Source organism: Xenopus laevis, chromosome 7L (genome assembly GCF_017654675.1).
Source record: "Xenopus laevis strain J_2021 chromosome 7L, Xenopus_laevis_v10.1, whole genome shotgun sequence".
Taxonomy (NCBI): domain Eukaryota; kingdom Metazoa; phylum Chordata; class Amphibia; order Anura; family Pipidae; genus Xenopus; species Xenopus laevis.
Genome location: NC_054383.1, coordinates 35496841 through 35516457, shown reverse-complemented (window position 1 = coordinate 35516457; position 19617 = coordinate 35496841). Strand labels below are relative to the sequence as shown.

General features: G+C 37.4%; 1 protein-coding gene across 1 annotated transcript in view; it reads left to right on the top strand.

Annotated features, from left to right (window-relative positions):
- Positions 1–19617, top strand: part of LOC108696205 (hexokinase HKDC1) — a 29539-nt gene that overhangs the window by 6746 nt on the left and 3176 nt on the right. Inside the window, exons 4-16 of the mRNA XM_018225351.2 lie at positions 212–328; positions 1044–1139; positions 3280–3379; positions 4211–4394; positions 9232–9387; positions 10732–10965; positions 11174–11478; positions 13489–13637; positions 14547–14666; positions 15255–15350; positions 15948–16047; positions 17262–17445; positions 18996–19151. Coding sequence (XP_018080840.1) covers positions 212–328; positions 1044–1139; positions 3280–3379; positions 4211–4394; positions 9232–9387; positions 10732–10965; positions 11174–11478; positions 13489–13637; positions 14547–14666; positions 15255–15350; positions 15948–16047; positions 17262–17445; positions 18996–19151 — 1997 coding nt within the window. The remainder of the gene's footprint in view (positions 1–211; positions 329–1043; positions 1140–3279; positions 3380–4210; positions 4395–9231; positions 9388–10731; positions 10966–11173; positions 11479–13488; positions 13638–14546; positions 14667–15254; positions 15351–15947; positions 16048–17261; positions 17446–18995; positions 19152–19617) is intronic.

The window sequence follows — 19617 nt, the reverse complement described above, 5'->3', positions numbered from 1 at the left end:
GGTGCATTCTGTTTGTATTAAGCATTCATAATTATGTATCTTTTAGATCAGTTATTGAAAAAATGAAATAAACCTTGTTAGCATTTATTACATGACTGTACTTTTGCTGCACTTCTGGAATCCTAATGCTTTGGGGGAAATCAGTCCTGATGGGATAGTTCACCTGCTCTTCCCTTGATTGTTTAATATTTATTGTTTTTTTTTAACCCAGCTTTTTGACTATGTTACTGACTGCCTGGAGGACTTCATAAAGAAAAGACAGATAAAAGAAAACCTTCCACTTGGATTTACGTTCTCATTTCCTTGTAAGCAGACAAAACTGGATGAGGTAAGAAAGTGCCCTACACATTCAATATGGAACAGGTATAGGACCTGTTATCCCGAATGCTCGGACCCTGGGATATTCTAGATAAGGGAACTTTATGTAATTTGGATCAACTCTAATTCTACTAAAAAAATCATTTAAACATTAAATAAACCCAATAAGAATTAATTATATATTAGTTGGGATCAAGTACAATGTACTGTTTTATTATTATAGAGAAAAAGAAAATCTTTTTTTAAAACAATTACAGTAGAACCACAATTTTCTGTTTTTCAGGGGACCAGGAGAAAAATGGTGTAAAATCCAGGAAAGTAGGTGGCACCACAAAACAACAATGTAGAATGAAGGAAAACTTAAAATCAGGGGATATAAAATTGAGGTTCCACTGTATGATTAAATGGATTATATAGGAGATGGCCTTCCCATAATTCTGAGCTTTCTGGATAATGGGTTTCCTGGAAAATGGATCCCATATCTGTACCTTATTATAACCAACAGACACAAATGTATCTCCATCTACCAGAGTATAACCTTTAGAGAATGCTTGAGTTGAGTCATAACGGTCCAATTCTTACAATGTTTTTCAGTGTAAAATATTGTCACACACCTTTATAAATATGACTGGGTTTCCAAGACTCTCATCTCAAACTAGAACATTTCTTATTTGATTTTCGAATATTTTGTCCTTTTGTCTGATTGCTGTTATATTGCTTTAAAGGGAGTGCTAATTTCATGGACAAAAGAATTTAAAGCAAGAGGTGTTCAAGGCTCTGATGTTGTGAATGTATTGCGTAGCACCTTGCAGAAAAAACAGGTATGTAATAGTTGATTATCACCAATGCATAATATTTGGAGCACCACTGCCAGATCAATTGTAGGCCTGCCACATTAAACATCGACTTGGTCACTCAGCAGAAAGCATATGAGTGCTTCAGAGTCCATCAGATCCAATTGGCACAGATTTCTGATGACAATGAGGCAGTTTGATACAACCTTCACTAACAAGGCATTGGATGTCCTTATACCGGTAATAAACATCCTCAATTCTTCCTTACTTAAATGACAAAAACAGAACTGACATTCGAAACCCATTTGGTCCTCTGGGGCCCCATACAAGTATGATAAATGAAATAGGATTCGCACAAGATTTGAGATTGCCATACAAGTATGACATTTGGTGTTCATTGCTCCTTACTAAAAAAGCATTATACTTCACAGGCCCCAGGAATAATGAGCCCTCATACAGTTGTCTTTCTGTAAACCCCAATGGCTTATCATCAGATGCTTTTCTGGAAAATGTCTTTTATTGACCTTAATGTCATGTTAGAATTTGCTACAGAGCATACCCAGAATTGGAGACTAACACGAACTAACCCTGTGATGAGAAATAGTCAGGCAGTCATTGGTAGAAGGGATACTAAGTCATTAAGTGGCAATCCTACACCGAGCAACCTATAGCTTCCATATTGCTTTCTATAGGAGATCCACCAGTGATGCTATGATCTCAGGAGTACTTTCTCTACAGTTAAACCGGTGGTTTACCCTTAAGTTAACTTAGATGCTGTAGAATGACCAGTTCTAAGCAACTTATAATTGATCTTCGTTATTTATTTTTTTTAAGTTTTTGAATTATTTGCATTTTTCTTCTGATTCTTTTCATCTAAAAAAAAACAAATGTTCTGTACAGCAACAAATTTATGGTTATTTCTACTTTAATTGCTCATCTTTCTATGCCTCGCGAGGAAAGTTCGGGCGACTCTGGAAAACGAAGTGCTCTGAGTGCCATCCCACTGGCGATTTACATTCTAGCCGGCGGGAAGGCAGTTCGGGAGATTAGTCGCCACGAAGAAGAGCAGATTTGTCGCCGGGCGACTAATCTCCCCAAATCTGAGCGTGTGTTTCTGCCCTTAAAAACCTCTTTCTACTGAAAACACACCTAATCTGGCAAGCATTTCTTTATTAGTTATCTAGCTCTTTTGTTATTCTTTAAAGAACTGGTTCTGTTTCCATAATATCCTTTTGGTAATCAGATGCCGAGAAAACGATTTAAAGTAAAGTCTATGCAGGCAGTATATGCAATTTCACAAAAAGTATTTGTTCTCTGACCTTCAGTTAGTTATTTAGTCACACACAGAAGGCACAAATTCACTCCTAGGCCACATTAGGTCTCTCAGTATCAAATTATTTCATAAAGTCTAAATATATCACACTGAATGCATTTCTATGCTCGGGACCAGGGGTTTTCTGGATAATGGATCTTTCCGTAATTTGGATCTACATACCTTAAGTCTACTAGAAGGAAATCATTTTTTAAAAATTTGGATTATTTGGATAAAATGGAGTCTAAAATGGAGCTTTCTGGATATTTGATTTCTGGATAACAGATCCCATACCTATACAAACAATCCTGCCTGCCATTTTATTCATCACAAATAATAAATATAGGGCAGTTTCCAATATTTGGTAATATGTCATGCTAATGATTTGACTTTCTTTAGCATCTTTACATTTTTTGACCATTATGGTTTTCCACACATAGAGCAACCAGCTTATCCAATTTAGCCATTGAAACAAACCATTTTGCTTTGATGAGCTCAAATAATCTATCAGACCTTAATGCTATGGTATTAGCGTTGATCAATCAAATGGTTAACCTGGTACTATTGTTGTAGTCAATCTGTTGTAGGATGGAGCCACACCTACTTACCGTGAGACCCCCTAATTGACCCTGTTTCTGTGAGACAAATTATCTGAACAGTACAGTTTGGATTCAAGTCTTATGGCACACAGATATTTATGAAGCTCACTTAAAGAGGAAATATTTAGTAGATGGCAGTAGATAAGTATCTCAGAATCATCTATAATAGACAGAACTTTTCTGATTTAAGTGAAGGGGAAGTTGCAGTAGGAAATCTACATAGAGTTGTTGCATATTTTGTCTTTTCTTCCTTCAGTGCACAAATGTGGAAGTCCTGGCACTTGTAAATGACACTGTGGGTACCATGATGACGTGCGGATATGACGACCAGTTGTGTGAAGTTGGTGTTATTGTAGGTATGTAATTCAGTTTATTTCATGTGCATTAAATTTAAGAGTGAAAAATTTAGCAGTGAAAAATTCAGAGGCACAACCTGATTGTGCTTGTTTCACAAATCTTTGAAATTTCGCATGTTTTATGTCAGTTGTTTGATTAAATCTAGCATTTTGTTCCAGTTTTAAGCAATGTCATTATCATGCACAGGGCCAGAACTAGGGGTAGGCAGAAGAGGCAGCTGCCTAGGGTGCAATGATTGGGGGTGCTGGGCAGGTACCTCTAACATTGTCTTCTGCCTACCTCTAGTCTGTGTTTGCACCCCTCAGTCTTACTCCTGTTCCTTCCCTCTGTCACCCACACTTCCAGTGCTCTCCTGTCACCCTCCACTCCGTTGCTCTGCCCTTCTTCGCAGTTGGGCGCGCACACGCACCGGAGGGGGTGTTGGTGGCTGGGTTGCCTAGGCGCTTGGCCGGCCTGGCCCAGCCCTGATCATGCATAACAGTAGGGCACCACAAAATTCTGGAACCAATTTTTTAGATCAGAAAATCTGCAACCCGACATATGCCAACCCAGACCAATATTATATTCTGGAACAACCAATTGATCCTGCTGTATTCATATAATCACATGGTCAGCACCAAGGTTTAAAAAAAAAATATAAACTACAACAAAAAAATCCAAATAGTGTCTAATACTGTAATATAAACTTTTTAGCCTATGGCACTGAACACTTGATTGTTTGAATTCTGCTCCTGCTTTTAGCTGTATACCTAAATCGTGTTTGTAAAATACAATAGAACATCTTCAAACTGGTGCTTTTGTTATCACCTTTGACATTATGGAAATTTTAGGTACTGGAACCAATGCCTGCTATATGGAAAACCTGAGCAACATCGACCTTGTTGAAGGAGATGAGGGGAGAATGTGCATAAACACAGAATGGGGTGCTTTTGGAGATGATGGTCTCTTGGATGATATCAGAACAGAGTTTGATTCAGAGATAGATCTCGGATCTCTAAACCCTGGAAAACAACTGTAAGTAGTAATTGAAGTAAAAGAAAGCTTGCATTGTGTGACTGAATTAGGGATGCACCAAATCCACTATTTGGGATGTGGGCGAATCCCCAAATCCTTCGTGAAAGATTCAGACGAATAACGCACCAAATCCTAATCCTAATTTGCATATGCAAATTAGGCGCAGGAAAGTAAAAAGTGGGAAAATGTTTTTTTTTACTTCCTTGTTTTGTGACGAAAAGTCATGTGATTTCCCTTCGTGCCCCTAATTTACATATGTAAATTTGGATTCAGATTCGGTTCTGCTAGGCACAAGGATTCGGCCGAATCCGAATCCTGCTGAAAAATGCCGAATCCCAAACCGAATCCTGGATTCAATGCATTCCTGAATGGCATTAGTCAGTGGTACATGATTTAAATAACTCGATAGACCCATACACATTTATATTAATTTGAAAAAGAAAAAAAGGTCCCACAAATATTTGGTGAGGTCATTCTTATTTGGCCTGAATAACTGTATTGGCTACTAACAATGCTCTGCTGCAATAAACATTAGTTATACCCATCTAGTTTCTACAGTTTTAGGTTTAGTTGAGTTACGTCTCTCACAATAAAATAACTCTGGCTCCTTCTAATAAATCACCCATTGTTTAAATAATAAATGTGAATTTGCTGGGTGTCCTTTTGTTTCATTACACTTGAAATGGCCACACAGACTTTGTGACCACTTTAAATTACTACTTTGGTTTGTTTACCCTTCAATGGTGCACCATTTTTCCTCTTGTTGCTCAATGAGTTACTAGAGATAGAAAGAGTTGTTTCTGAAGTTTGTGGAAACAGTGTTCATTGTAGCATGCACAGGTGGGAAGAATTTATCAATTTTTGAATTCAAGTTCTTTGATGGTTGAAAAAAACATGATTAAACGGAATTGATTTCTAGCATATAAAAACCTTGTAAATGAAAATCATATTGCTCCATTCAATGCTTAAAAATCGGAAAGATCTTTGATAACATTACACGAATGTTGAAAATGCACCTCCCAATGAATTGTGAATTATCCAAAGATTTATCATACTCTGGCCCTTTAAGAACTCAAATTCGACTATTCGCCAAATCTGCCGAATTACTGTATAAAGGTGGCCCTACACTTTTGCAGTTTCCCCACTTTGAACACTTAGTTGTGCACACATATACATTTTTTTACTTTGACTTTATTATTATATTTTCTATTACAGCCTTTCTTTTTGCATAAAAACTGTTTTATTTAGTGGTGTGACTAGTATTTTGCACACTAATCAATTGGCGTAATCACAGTTTTTTGTCTTTTATTGCATTTTCAGTGGTTTTAGATTTTGTATTGCCATTCATTTTATGGTGTTTAGTTATTTCTTGCTTATTCATGATTGTTCTTAGTTGTATTTACTGAATTTGTGTTCTTTATTACTTTTTTATTGCTTACATTACTTTTATTTCACTCTTTTTGCATTTTCAGTGATTTTATTGCATCTTTAGTGGTGTATTGCTGCTTATTTGCTGGTTTTTGATTGTTTATAATCTTGACTGTTCTTCATCTTGATTGTTCTTGTATTTACTGCTTTTTCTTACTTTTTTATTGCTTGTGTTACTTTTATCTCCCTTTTTAATCACATTTTCAGTGATTTTATTGCATTTCTAGTTGTGTGTTGCGGCTCATTTACTGAATTATGATTGTTCTTCAATTTTGGTTGTAGTTATTGAATTTTCAGCTCTGTTTTGACCTTTATTACTTTTTACTGCTTGTGTTAGGTTTATTTCTTTAGTGGTTAGGTCTGAACTGTCTGAACTGGAATCACACAGCATAATCACATTTTCTATATTATTTTCAGTGATTTTATTGAGTTGGTTATACAGGTGTGTTACTGTTCATTATGTTCATTGTTCATATCATAGCGTGATCAGGTAATAATCACTGTTCAATCATCTGGTTTAGGTTGAAGTTGTTGGTTGATAGGTGTTTTATTTGGCATTGATTGTAAGTGCTATAGAATAGTGAGATAGTTTTGTGTTCCAGAAAGTTCCAGGGAGTTCAAGAGTCCATGAGATTTGTTTATATTAAGTTTTTTTCGCTAGCCTCCGCCTTGCTGAGTAGTTTTACTGCTGTAGTTTTAGAAGTAATCTGTGTTTCCATAGCTGTCAGCTTTTTTTCTGACTACTGATCACACTGTGAAATTTTTGATTATTTTGTTTACTTTATTTGTCACTGATTGTGAGCCATTTGACCTATGGTATATATTAGCATATATATATATATATATATATATATATATATATATATATATATATATAGATAGATAGATAGATAGATAGATAGATAGATAGATATAGATATTTAAACAAAAAAGTCCAGACTTCCAAGTTGCGTGCAAGTTAAAAAAAGTCCTTTATATGAAAAATTGCTATAAATATTTGGACAGACAACTTTTTTCTAATTTTGGTTCTGTACATTACCACAATGAATTTTAAATGAAACAACTCAGATGCAGTTGAATTGCAGACTTTCAGCAAAAGTCTGCAATTGAACAAAATGATTGCATAAAAATGTGAGAAACTAAAGTTCACATACACGAGTGTATGTGCAAACGAGCGTGCATGGCCATGTGCTAGCGAGCATGCACGGATAGGCAAGCAACAGCAGCGCTTGCTTGGCCCTATTAACACTGCCGGATTAGAGGTAGACAACATGGAAGGTATGTGCATGGCGCTCCTCCCAAGTTTTCGCCCTAGGCACATGCCTCTCCTACCCCTAGTTCCAGCCGTGGCTGCAGATCAGGAACAGGGCAATGCTGCTGATGCTGCAGCTGGAGGATAGAGGGTACCTCCTGGTAATTTTCACCCTGAAATCCCCCCATTTACGGCAGTCTCTGGCGTAAAGGTGGACACCAGGAATTTTGACCCAATTGATTTTTTCCAATTATTTATGATTGAGGCCCTCTATACCAATTTGTATGCTTAGCAATATCTTGCCTAAAATCCCCTACCCAGATATGCTTGAGTTCATGTGTGGCATCCCATTGATATTAAGGAAATAAAGAGGTTTGTGGGCCTCTGGGATCCTACTAGGATACCACTACAGTGTTGTCTAGAAATCATTATCAACTACTGCTCCGGTTTCTGCATTTTAACGATAATGCCACGGCTGTACCCCCTAATTAACCCAGACAGAACAGGCTGCATAAATTGAGGCCCCTTATATATAGTCTGTCAGAGTGCTTTGGAGAAGTGTATGCCACCTCCAAAAACATTTGTATAGACAAGTCACTTCTCAAGTTCGAAGGGTGCATAAAATTCCAGCAATACAATGAAAGCAGTTTGATGTACACCAGCTATTTCATGATTTATTTAACCCCATTGTTTGTCCCCTTGATTTGACTGTCAGTAGAAAAATTGTATGGGAGCTCATCTCTCCACTTCTGGATGGAGGTTACCATCCATATGTGGATAACTCTTACACAATTATTCCCCTCTTTGTCATTGTCATTGGACACCCCTGCCTGTGGCCCTATAAATCATACCCTGATAAGGATTGCCCAGGTATCTGATAAACAAAAAATTGAGTCGTGGAGAAACTTATGCCCTGAGAAATGATGAGCTCCTTGTAAGCAAATATTGTGACACAAAAAATATATTCATGCTGACAACAGTCCACAACACATCAGTAATTAAAGAACAGAGAGTTGGTAGAACAGAGTTTATTTTATAAAAGTAAACCTCTCTGTAGCAAAGAATATAGCAAGTACATGGGTGGTGTTGAACTGACCAACTCCAACATTATTACAATGCCAACCGGAAAAACAAAGGCCTGGTACAAAAAATTTGGTATGTATTAGATTCAAATGGCCCTTCGAAATTCATATGCTGTATATAAGGCAACAGTACCAGGCCCTAAATTGTCCTATTACAAATATCAGCTGCAGATACTACCTGTCCTGTTGTTTGGTGGTGCTGAGATTTAGACAATGTGGCCTGATTGATGAGGAAGCACTTTATAGATATGCTTCCACCCACACCTGGTAAACAATTTGCCCAAAAAGCTTTCAAAGTGTACTGGGTATCAGATGAGATACACGGTACTATTGCCCAAAGTGCCCTCACACAGCTGCACTATTGAAAGGGTAATACATTGTTATTTACTGATTGGATTTATAATCAGAATTGGGACCCACTTTATGCAAAATTTATATTGTATACTTATGGCTTATGCGTTCAGGGCACTAATAGTATTTTATGTTGTGTTTAGTTTGGGGTGTAGCCAATTGAGGTGTTAGGTGAAGCACAGGGCATCTAAAAATGTGTTGGTCATGATGACTCCATGAGATCATTTCATCTTTTTTGCTGATGATTTCATCTCTCTGATGCCACAAAATTTTGTTTTTTACCGACACCTTGTAATCTCCCCTTTCAGTGCAGTTGCTAAGGCTGTATTTCTACACAGCACTTCAAATTTTACTTGTATATTAGGTCCTCCATGGAATCTTGGTTAGTAATGGCTTCAGCTTTTATGTGAACTGATCTTGACACATTCAGGGTTTGCAGTTGTGCAAAGAAAGTTATGGTTTTCTGGTTGATGGCAGGGAAAGGGTTAATGCAGTTAGACAGCTTTTGGTGGAAAATCCACCTGAACCCATTTTTTTAATAAATAGCTAAAAAAACAGCAAATGGACCTTTCATAGGTCATTTACAGCCCAATGCTCTTGCGCTGATTTACACATTCTGTATTTTTTTGTGATTGTCACCAATAGAGGTCAGGTAACAATTCACTAAGCATACAGACTACTGGGGTACCTCTCACGTGACAAGTAATACCTCTGTTTATTCTAGGTTTGAAAAAATGATCAGTGGTCTGTACATGGGAGAACTTGTCAGACTGATTCTCTTAAAGATGGCTAAGAAAGGCCTTCTGTTTGGTGGGAAGATTTCTACTGCTCTGCGAACAAAGGGCTCCATTGCAACAAGTCATGTAGCAGCCATGGAAAAGTAAGTTTGGGTTATACATTAACAGATATGCACGTCATAAAGCACATTTCTCATGGCAATTGAGTGGGAATGTGGAATATTCTTTATTAATATTGATTCATATGGTGTTCTGGCCTCTCCTTACTCATATAGGTTGGGATACAAATTCTTTATAAACACTGACAACATGAGTAACATGCAGTAAACCAAATGCTTGTGCCCTTGATATGTCCTTGCTTATTTCTATCTATTTATCTATCTATCTATCTATCTATCTATCTATCTATCTATCTATCTATCTATCTATCTATCTATCTATCTATATATCTATGGAGAGGGAACGGTGCACAAGAAGACTACAAAAATAGTACTTATTATAGATTCAATATTCCAGTCATAATGGCCTTCATTTGTGGTCATGCAATATCAGAAAGCTGAAACATTCTACATAAAGGGGGTTATTTACTAAACTCCGAATTTATCTCATTATTTTAAAAAACTTGACCAAACTCCCATGTCTGATTTGACCTTATTTATTTATTTAAAAACTTGAATTAATTGGATTGGGAAAAAACACAAAAAAAAACCAAGTGAAAACCAGAATCGTCCATTTTTTTCAGACATTTCCCAAATCGCTTGATTTTTTTGGGATAATCCCAGCACAAACCACAATATCTTCAAATTGGGATGGATGCCTCTCCCGTTGACTTATACAGGACCTCGACAAGTCTGAGATGGGGGATTTTCGGATTTGGGCTTTTTTGCAGGAGTATAATAGATTTTGAAAAATTCAAGGTTTTTTCCACGAAAAATTTGAGTTTTTGCCCCAAAAAGCCAGACCAGATAAATTCAAGGTTTAGTATATAACCCCCATAGTGTCTTGTTTCTGCATTCTAGCTTTGCTTTCATAGGGGAATTCATATTGTTGGGAGATGTGTTACTCTAAAGATTTCTGAATGTAAATATGCATAGGAAGCATCCATTTAATGCCGTACCACCAATTTACAAGATGATTTTCTGTGATACTGGATATATCACTCCTTAAACTTAAACTGGGCATACACTGCAAGACACTAAATGAGAGGATACATTTGTTATTTAACTCAACAGAAATAACATGAATATCAGTGATTTTTTGGAAAACTGAATCATATAATTATATAATTCTGGTAAATGCAAGCTGTGAATCAGCCCCTATGCTTGAATCAGTGTTCTTCACGCTGCAGATTTCATAGCAGAAATTCATACTCCGAGTGCAGACATAGAAGATCTCTGATTCAAGTGTAGATGCTAATTCAGCTGAGAATCAGCCCAGTGTGGCCATAGCTTAATATGTAACCAGCTTCCTTTTGTTTTCCAAAACAGGTACAAGGAAGGTCTGTATAACACAAATCAGATATTAATTGAACTTGGGCTGGAGCCATCAGAAGAAGACTGCATAGCTGTTCAGCATGTTTGCACCATCGTCTCATTCCGGTCAGCCAATCTGTGTGCCGCTGCTCTTGCTGCAATCCTTGACCGCCTTAGGGAGAATAAGAAATTAAATAGGATGAGAACTACAGTAGGGATGGATGGAACTGTTTATAAAACACATCCTCAGTAAGTTTTATGTTTATCTTGCAGTCATGTTGAATTCTGTGCTAAATATTGGGAAACCATTCCTCAGGTAGCACAGGGCCACCAATACCAAGATTGGCAGGTGACTGAAACATCCAGTTTTTTTTAATTAAAGCATTATAAAAAACAAATTTATTCTTTGGCTACAGGATACGTTTTAATTTATTACACCTTTTTTTTTTTTTTTTAGATATGCTAAGCGCTTGCACAAAGTTGTAAGGAGACTTGTGCCAAACTGTGATGTACGGTTTCTACTCTCAGAAAGTGGCAGTGGCAAAGGCGCTGCTATGGTGACCGCAGTGGCATGTAGACTATTGTCACAGCACAAGCAAATTGACGAGATCCTGGCTTTGCTGCAGCTCTCTGATGAAAAGCTCTTTGACATTAAGGGGAGAATGATGACGGAACTTAAAAATGGACTGAAGAAAGAAACTCATAATTCGGCAACAGTGAAAATGCTGCCAACGTTTGTGTATGGTACACCAGATGGAACAGGTAACAATAAAACATATAAAACAAATATTTATATTAAGTAAGTGGTGCGGTCACTATGTGACAAAGACACGCCCTATATTAATTGACATTCATGAACAAACATGCCCAGAATGCTTGCACCACTCCCTAAATGTGCTCTGGTGCAAAGTGCAAAAACAGGCTTAAGGTACCATGTTTTTATCCAGAATGTACCTTGCCATCCTGAGGGACATTTCTTTGCATTTCTACAATGTAGTAAAAAGACTTGCTCCTCTCTGTATGCAGTGCTGCCTGCTCTTGGCAATATGACATGTAGGGAGGCTGGACATGGCCAGCACATGATTGTACCCCATCCATGCCATGCCCCTATCTTTTCCATTATTCTCAATGTGCTGGCCAGGTGCACTGGAAGATGCAAGGCACTAATAAGCCTTCTACTTACTGCCTGTTTGCACCTCTCAGCTCTGTGCCTTGTCTTGGATTTTCAATTTGGTGCAAGGTACAGAAGATACTTTGTATGTGGACTTTAAGGGCTTTGATTTTGTGGCTTTATTGGTCATGAACCTATGCCCAGCCGCAGGGCCATATTTACATTACCGTGCCGTTTACATTACCCGCTGCAGTTCATCACCCCTGTCCCCTCCCCTTCATTTGTGTACATGCACAAATTTTCATCATGAGGATAGGAGCACTGGGGATTGGCGCATGGGAAATTAAAAAAAAACTATTGTAACTCATGATCAGCCCCAGAGCTTCCGAACTAATGCGGGTGTGGTTGGGCTTCATGCAACCCCCTAAAATCCTGCCCCCCTAGGCCTGGGCCTTGGTGGCCTTTCCACAAATCCGGGCCTGCCGTTGATTAATGAGCCTGAGAAGCACGGATGCATTGAATTTGTTACAAAATATTTGTCTGAACCCCCAATCGAATCTGAACCATAATTTGCATATGCAAATAAGCCACATCCAAATAACTTCAAAATACAAAAAAAAATTGTCACCTACAGCTTTCCAGTGCTTTTAAAGTAACACGATATTAAGGTTCAGAATTGTTTTGACCAGGCACTAGGATTTGGCCGAATCCAAATCCTGCAACAAAATGGCTGAGATTTGCCCAAGTCCTTACCTGAATTGGGATTTAGAAATTACATTGTTTTCTTCCTGACTACTTTATTTATCGGATTATTGTCAGTACTGTTCTACTATTCAGTCCTGTAAATCTAAGGCACCTAGAGTTTGAGACTTTTTATGGTTACAACCAAGGCTTTTCTGATTTATATTCCATTGTTTTAACCACTGAGCTATTATTTTTATTCTTTATTTGTAGAGCACCTACATAATCCACAGCAATTTACAGAAATTATACGCTGCCTCAGTGGAGTTTACCACTATGGTCAATTTTATCTGTAGTCAGTTATCATTTCTATATGTTTGGGGGGTGAGCATACCTCCCAACATTTTGGAAGTAAAAAGAGCAGCAATTTTTTGACCACACGTAGCACAGCAATTTTTTGGCCACACCCCTTTCGGTGGCCACACCCCCTAATTACCATGTTTGTTTTACAAAATTTGGCAGGTTATGAAAGTTTGAAAATATTTCTCCTTATCTAAACTGTGTTTTTGTGTCTCAAAATTGTTACAAAGTATCTAATTTGCACCTGTTAGCTGTTCTGGGCTCTCTGCTAAAAGCCAATTAAGTGAGAAACTTTGTTTCTTTTTCTGGCTGTTCAGTGCAGAGAAAAGAGGGACTTTCCAGTACAAATGAGGGACTGCGGGTTGAGCTGTCAAAATAGGGACTGTCCCTCCGAAAAAGGGACAGTTGGGAGGTATGGGTGAGAGGAAACCCGAGTTCCCAGTGGCAACCCATGCAAGCATAAATAGTGCCCAAGCTATAATCAAACCAAAGACCCTAGAGCTGCCATGCAGCAATTCTAATTCCTTCCCCTATTATACATGCTTTATATTGAAATGTATTGCCTAGTAACTTTTACTGGTATCTCAGTGCCTTTTAGTAATGAACAATATTTATTGCAGAATGGGGAAAGTTCTTGGCTCTCGATCTTGGAGGAACCAATTTCCGAGTCCTTCTTGTGAAAATACGAAGTGGACGGAGAAAATATGTGAGGATGTACAACAAGATCTTTGCAATTCCCCTGGAAATCATGCAAGGAACAGGAGAGGAGGTAACTTGGAAATTGAAGAAACGTTACTGAGAATACTTTCCTTTAGATTATTTCTGTAGGAAGAGAAGAGGTGAGTCTCACTGTCTCCGTACTAATATGGGTGTACAATATGTGTGTACTTGTATGTTTCTACACATATATTTGTGTACAGTAATTTGTTTCCATGTACTAGTATGTACTTGGCACTTTTAAGGCTAGTGTCACACTATGACAATATGACAGTATGCAATGATCGGAATGTCACCTGCCTATCGGTGCACATACCATGCTGATTTTTGTGTGAAAATATGCATTGTTACACCTGAATCCACCCCAAGTGTGCATTGACAGGTGGATGCTGTGAATGGGAATGGGATCATTGTTTTCGTCACTGTTATGATGGGGGTGTAAATTCTAGGGATGTACCGAATCCAGGATTCGGTTTGGGATTTGGCCAGGAACCCCCAAAACACCACTAAAGCCTGTGTAAAAAAAATTAGGGATGCACCGAATCCGCTTTTTAGGATTTAACTGTATCCCAAATCCTTAGTGAAAGATTCAGGCGAATACCGAACCCGAATCATAATTTGCATATGTAAATTATGGGGAAAAGGGGTAAAAAGAACCACATGTGCAGCACATGGTTAAGACATTTTATAAATTCCTTGTTTGTGTGATGAAAAGTCATTTGATTTTTCGGATTCGGTTCGCCCAGGCACTTGGATTCAGCCGAAATCAAATTCTGCTGAAAAAAAACGAATCTTGGTCGAATCCCAAACCGAATCCTGGATTCGGTGCATCCCTAAAAAAAAAAAATCACATGGTATTATCAAAAAAAAAGGAGCTTTCATGTGATGACAGTTTCACTAATAAGTCTGGTTTATTTTTTGTTTGACATATTGTACCTTATATTATCTATTCTTATTCTAGCTCTTTGATCACATAGTAGAATGCATTGCTGAATTCCTTGACTACATGGGAATAAAAGGTGCTCCTTTACCACTGGGATTCACTTTCTCCTTTCCTTGCAAGCAAGATCGAATTGATAAGGTAATGGCACGATTATGTACTATATCCTCTTCTTGGTACATGTAATTTGATTAATTACCTTGTTACATACCAGATGATCTGCTAGAATTAACATGATCCAGTACTTTTTAGAAGTAATTCTTAAATTTGTCCCCCTGTTTATAATTATACAATATTCTAAGAAGAAATTCAGAACACCACAAAGCTGTGAATCTAAGCTGTATCAGCAAGGAATGATATGTAAAATGATGTACCACTTATGGTAAAATACAGTATAAGGATATTAGAAGTCAATGATAAGTTACTTCACCATATATAGGCAAAATGCCATCGATACCAGTACTTTTTACACAGGTCATGGAACCAGTTCCAGTTGACAAAGTAAGCTTTTGGAGACAAAGCTCTATCTCTATAATAAAAAATAACCTTCAATATTTTTAAATGATATCCATATACACTGTGCTTAGTTATGTCATCAGTTGAATGTTCATGAAACACTGTCATACAATGGCTCTTTTGTCAGTAATTTATTTCCAATGCTGTTATTGCAGGGAAACAAATGTTGGAACACAAACTGGAACCCACATCTCTACCTTTTCTGTTTCATAGGGAACTCTAGTTGGATGGACAAAAGGTTTTAAAGCTACTGATTGCGAAGGTCAAGATGTTGTTGATATGCTAAGAGAAGCCATCAAAAGAAGGAATGTAAGTAACAAAAAGCTTTAATGTTTGGCTTCACTTTGGAATGCTCTGCTTTGTGATGTTATTGGTAATCTCTTCTGTTATTTAAAATATGCTTGTCATCACATGGCTCATTTGTAGTCATAAGTAAAATGTGTGTACCCTAAGGAAGGCCAGGATATTTTAATGAAGTAATTGGTATGGATAAGGACACATTCTAGTTGTATAACATTAGGGGGTGCTGAATTCTTGTGACCCCATACTACTGTGGTTCCCATAGATGTGGCTTTTTTGTTGATGATTACTGTTTATCCTCATCCTTATTTAATTCCCTACCTCAGCAAGAATATTATAGGGAACGTGGATCACTTGCCCACCCCCCGCAAGCACCGGGTAGAGGTGTGGGTTATCTACAGACCAATACCATATGTTTTATTATCGACACTACTCATATCCAAACATACCACTGGAGGAGAGATAAGAGGAAACTAGTTTTACCATTGGGGTGGGCAGGCTCTGCCAACATAGGTGACCAAAGGCTGTAGACCAACAATATGCACATGCTCCCATATTTTAAATAAGAACACACTTTCACTTCTCTATTTTTCGCTTCAATTTCAGGAATTTGACTTGGATATAGTAGCAATTGTCAATGACACCGTGGGCACCATGATGACGTGTGGATATGAAGACCCTAATTGTGAAATTGGTCTTATTGCAGGTAATGTGTCTCAAAAGTTGAAAGGACTAAGGTCTTGTTTACTAAAGGTATTTTCACTTACAGATGCAATAATACATCCACAATTGCACCTATTAATGTTATTATAGCAATTGTTATGGGGTTGAATCTTGCCTAACACTATTTAGAGCTGGAATATACTATCTCTAGTTCATACAATAATAGTGATATCTGGCTGAATATCTAATAAGCAATTGCAGCTTCGAAGTATTCCTTATTGCTATGGCTGCATTAGATCCAATATATTTGGTCTGAGTAAAAATACAGAATTAGTTATGCAACTTGATATATGCAGGGCAAGGGAGAGCATAGCCCTGAAGTGTTTATTGATCAGTAGACATTTGCATGCTACATAATCAATAAGCACTTCAGGGTTGAGCTACTTCTTCACTTTCATGCCCTTCCCACTTAATTATGGCATCTGGGGAACATTTCTACATGTCCATCTGTGCTGTTGGGTGAGAACCAAACCTGGTTTGCCTGTGCTTTCTCTGCGGTGGATCTTTCATGCAATACACCACAAGGGAACCAATGCATTAATGCAGCCCTGTCTTTTCTATCAGTTTGTATCACTGTACTGCAGAGAAGTCACAAACACAGGTGAAACACAACTTGCTTGTATGTAAGAACCCTTATAGGAAACAACCAAAACATTTACACTTTTCTTGCAGGAAATGCAATTTTTAGGCAGAATAGTTTATTAATAACGGTACATAGCAGTTTGTTTTTTTTAATTAAATATTTTCCCCACAAAGCTGCCATCATATTACTCAGGGCCTACTACTTGAGTATCGCATAGTAGTATCGCGTCAGTTAGTAGCATAACTAGAAGTTACTGGGTTCTGGAGCATAACTATAAATGAATTAGATCATGTAACTGCCTGCTTCAGGGCCCAGTGGGGCACTGCTTAATAATCAATAAATGTTTATGCAAAATTCATGCTCAAAGTTGAAATGATTTTGCTGTGGGAGCACTGACTGGTCCCCATAGCAAAATCATTTTATGGTTTTCCTAAACTTTGGAAACAACTTTCATGAAACTACTTAAGGTGGGCCCTTAAACCTGCTGCCCTACCCCAGAAGTCGCAGGATCTGCTTCCTTTGTTGCTATGCCTCTGGTTAAACCATAAAGTAATATATTTACAGCAGGTTGGGTATCAGTTGATGATGTAAATGAAAGATCTTCTATTTTTCAGGGACTGGGAGCAATGTCTGTTACATGGAAGAAATGAAAAATATTGAATTAGTGGAAGAAGATGAAGGCAAAATGTGCATCAACACAGAGTGGGGAGGATTTGGAGACAATGGCTGCCTGGCTGATATTCAAACAAAATATGATATTGATGTAGATGAAAATTCTCTGAATCCAGGGAAACAGAGGTAACACTCTCAACTTCATTAAATTCCTTTCTTTTCTTTGCAGTATGTCCCCCAGAGTCTTGGCAGGATGATCAAGTTATGTTTATCTGCTTATGTATCTTAATGAATGTCCTGCAAGAACACGTGTGTGATATATATCTGTTACCACAAAACCATGACATTTTAGATGTACACATTGTGTTCACTTAGTTGAGACAGTTCCAGTTTGCAAGTATGCAGCCATTAGCACTGCCTATATAGATTTAGTATTGTCTAAGCTTTAAGGCATGAACCAACTGAGTTTAAGAGTTAAGTATGTCTCACATTTATTTTACCTTTTTTCTCTTCATAGTCTTTATTAATAAATATATGCATAAAACAGACATCATTTTAGACCTTGGCATTCTGTATTTTTGTAAAATAAATGCTCACTAACACTCCTGTAATGCTATAGACACCAAGGCACTGCTCTTCTGCTAATCTCTAAGATAGAGCTCTGCTATATGTAACTCTACATGCGGCTGTACCTTGCAAATAAATATAGCAAGGGACTTATAAAGAAATCTACATCTCTCTCACTCATACTTTTGCTAAGATTTTTGGGTGCCGGGGGTTCTTAAACAGGGATAGTAGATATATTTAAGAACAATAACTGTGACAAGGTACTTCACTTGTGCACATAAGTCCTTCCCTCTTGAGTCCCTAAAGTCTGGTGGTTGTCACTGGGTATTTAGTCCACACTATAATTGCCTAGTGGGCCCCAAATCTGCTCTACTAGCTCAGACTCACAACCCCTAGAGGGTGCTACACATTTCAAACTTGGGAAGGTTACCTCCTTCCACATCCCCTACAAGTACACACAAAGGGGCACATTTACTAAGCTCGAGTGAAGGATTCAAATGAAAAAAAACTTCGAATTTCGAAGTATTTTTTTGGGTACTTTGACCATCGAATAGGCTACTATGACTTTCAACTTCGATTTGAACTAAAAATCGTTCGACTATTCGACCATTCGATAGTCGAAGTACTGTTTCTTTAATAAATACTTCGACTACATACTTCGGCATTTTAAACCTACCGAGGTACAATGTTAGCCTATGGGCACCTTCCTTCTTATCTTTCGATTGAACGATTTTTACTTTGATCGATCAAAGGATTTGTGCTAAATCCTTCCAATTCGATATTCAAAGGATTTAAATTCGAGGGTTAATTAACCCTCGATATTCGACCCTTGATAAATGTGCCCCAAAGTGTATATATCTTGTGGCAGTTTAAAAACAAAAATCCTACTAGACCTCCATTCCCCAAATAGGATTGTGTTGCTACAACTCCAGTCTTTTACTACCAAACGTGATTTATGTTCTTTTTTATGGCTAAAACAATTTTGTTGGTTTTAAGATTGCTAATAGATTGCAGTTTTATTTATATGAACATATTAAGCATAACAAAATAATAGAACAGAAAAGAACACGTTTTACTTCAACCCATACTGATGTCAAGAACAATGGGAAAAGTTTATTATTTTTATCCCTTTATACTTCTCTACAAGAATTGCATTTTTTTTCTTGCAGCTATGAGAAAATGACAAGTGGAATGTACCTGGGAGAGATAGTGAGGCAGGTTCTGATTGATCTGACAAAGTGTGGCCTACTGTTTCGTGGACAGATTTCAGAAAGACTGAGGACAAAAGGAATATTTGAAACAAAATTTTTGTCACAAATTGAAAGGTGATGTTTTGGCACATTTAATGAAGTGAAGGTCTTTTTATTGTTGCCAAAAACAGATGTTTCACTTAGTGAGTTATAGACAGAATTGTGTCACCAGTAAAAAGAACTAATTAATTGTAGGGTAATAGTTTTATATCCATCCATTGCTGCACTATATACAGTATATATGTTTATATATATATATATATTTTTTTTTTATTTTTTTTTATTTTTTTATTCTACTTTCTCCCTCTTGTTTTATCTCTTCTATTCTTTTCTCCTTTATGTGGTTCTGCTCCTGTTTTTATGCTTAATAAATGTTCTTTTCCTCTACATTTATATTTGAATTTATGAAATTTTTTCTACATTTCCCCTCTACTATTCTATATTTCTGCCCTTACCTCTCTCAATATTTTTCCAATTACCCCTTCACTCTTTTCTCTTCTCATCTCCCTCTTCATGCATGCTGCCCCCCTATACCCTCTGT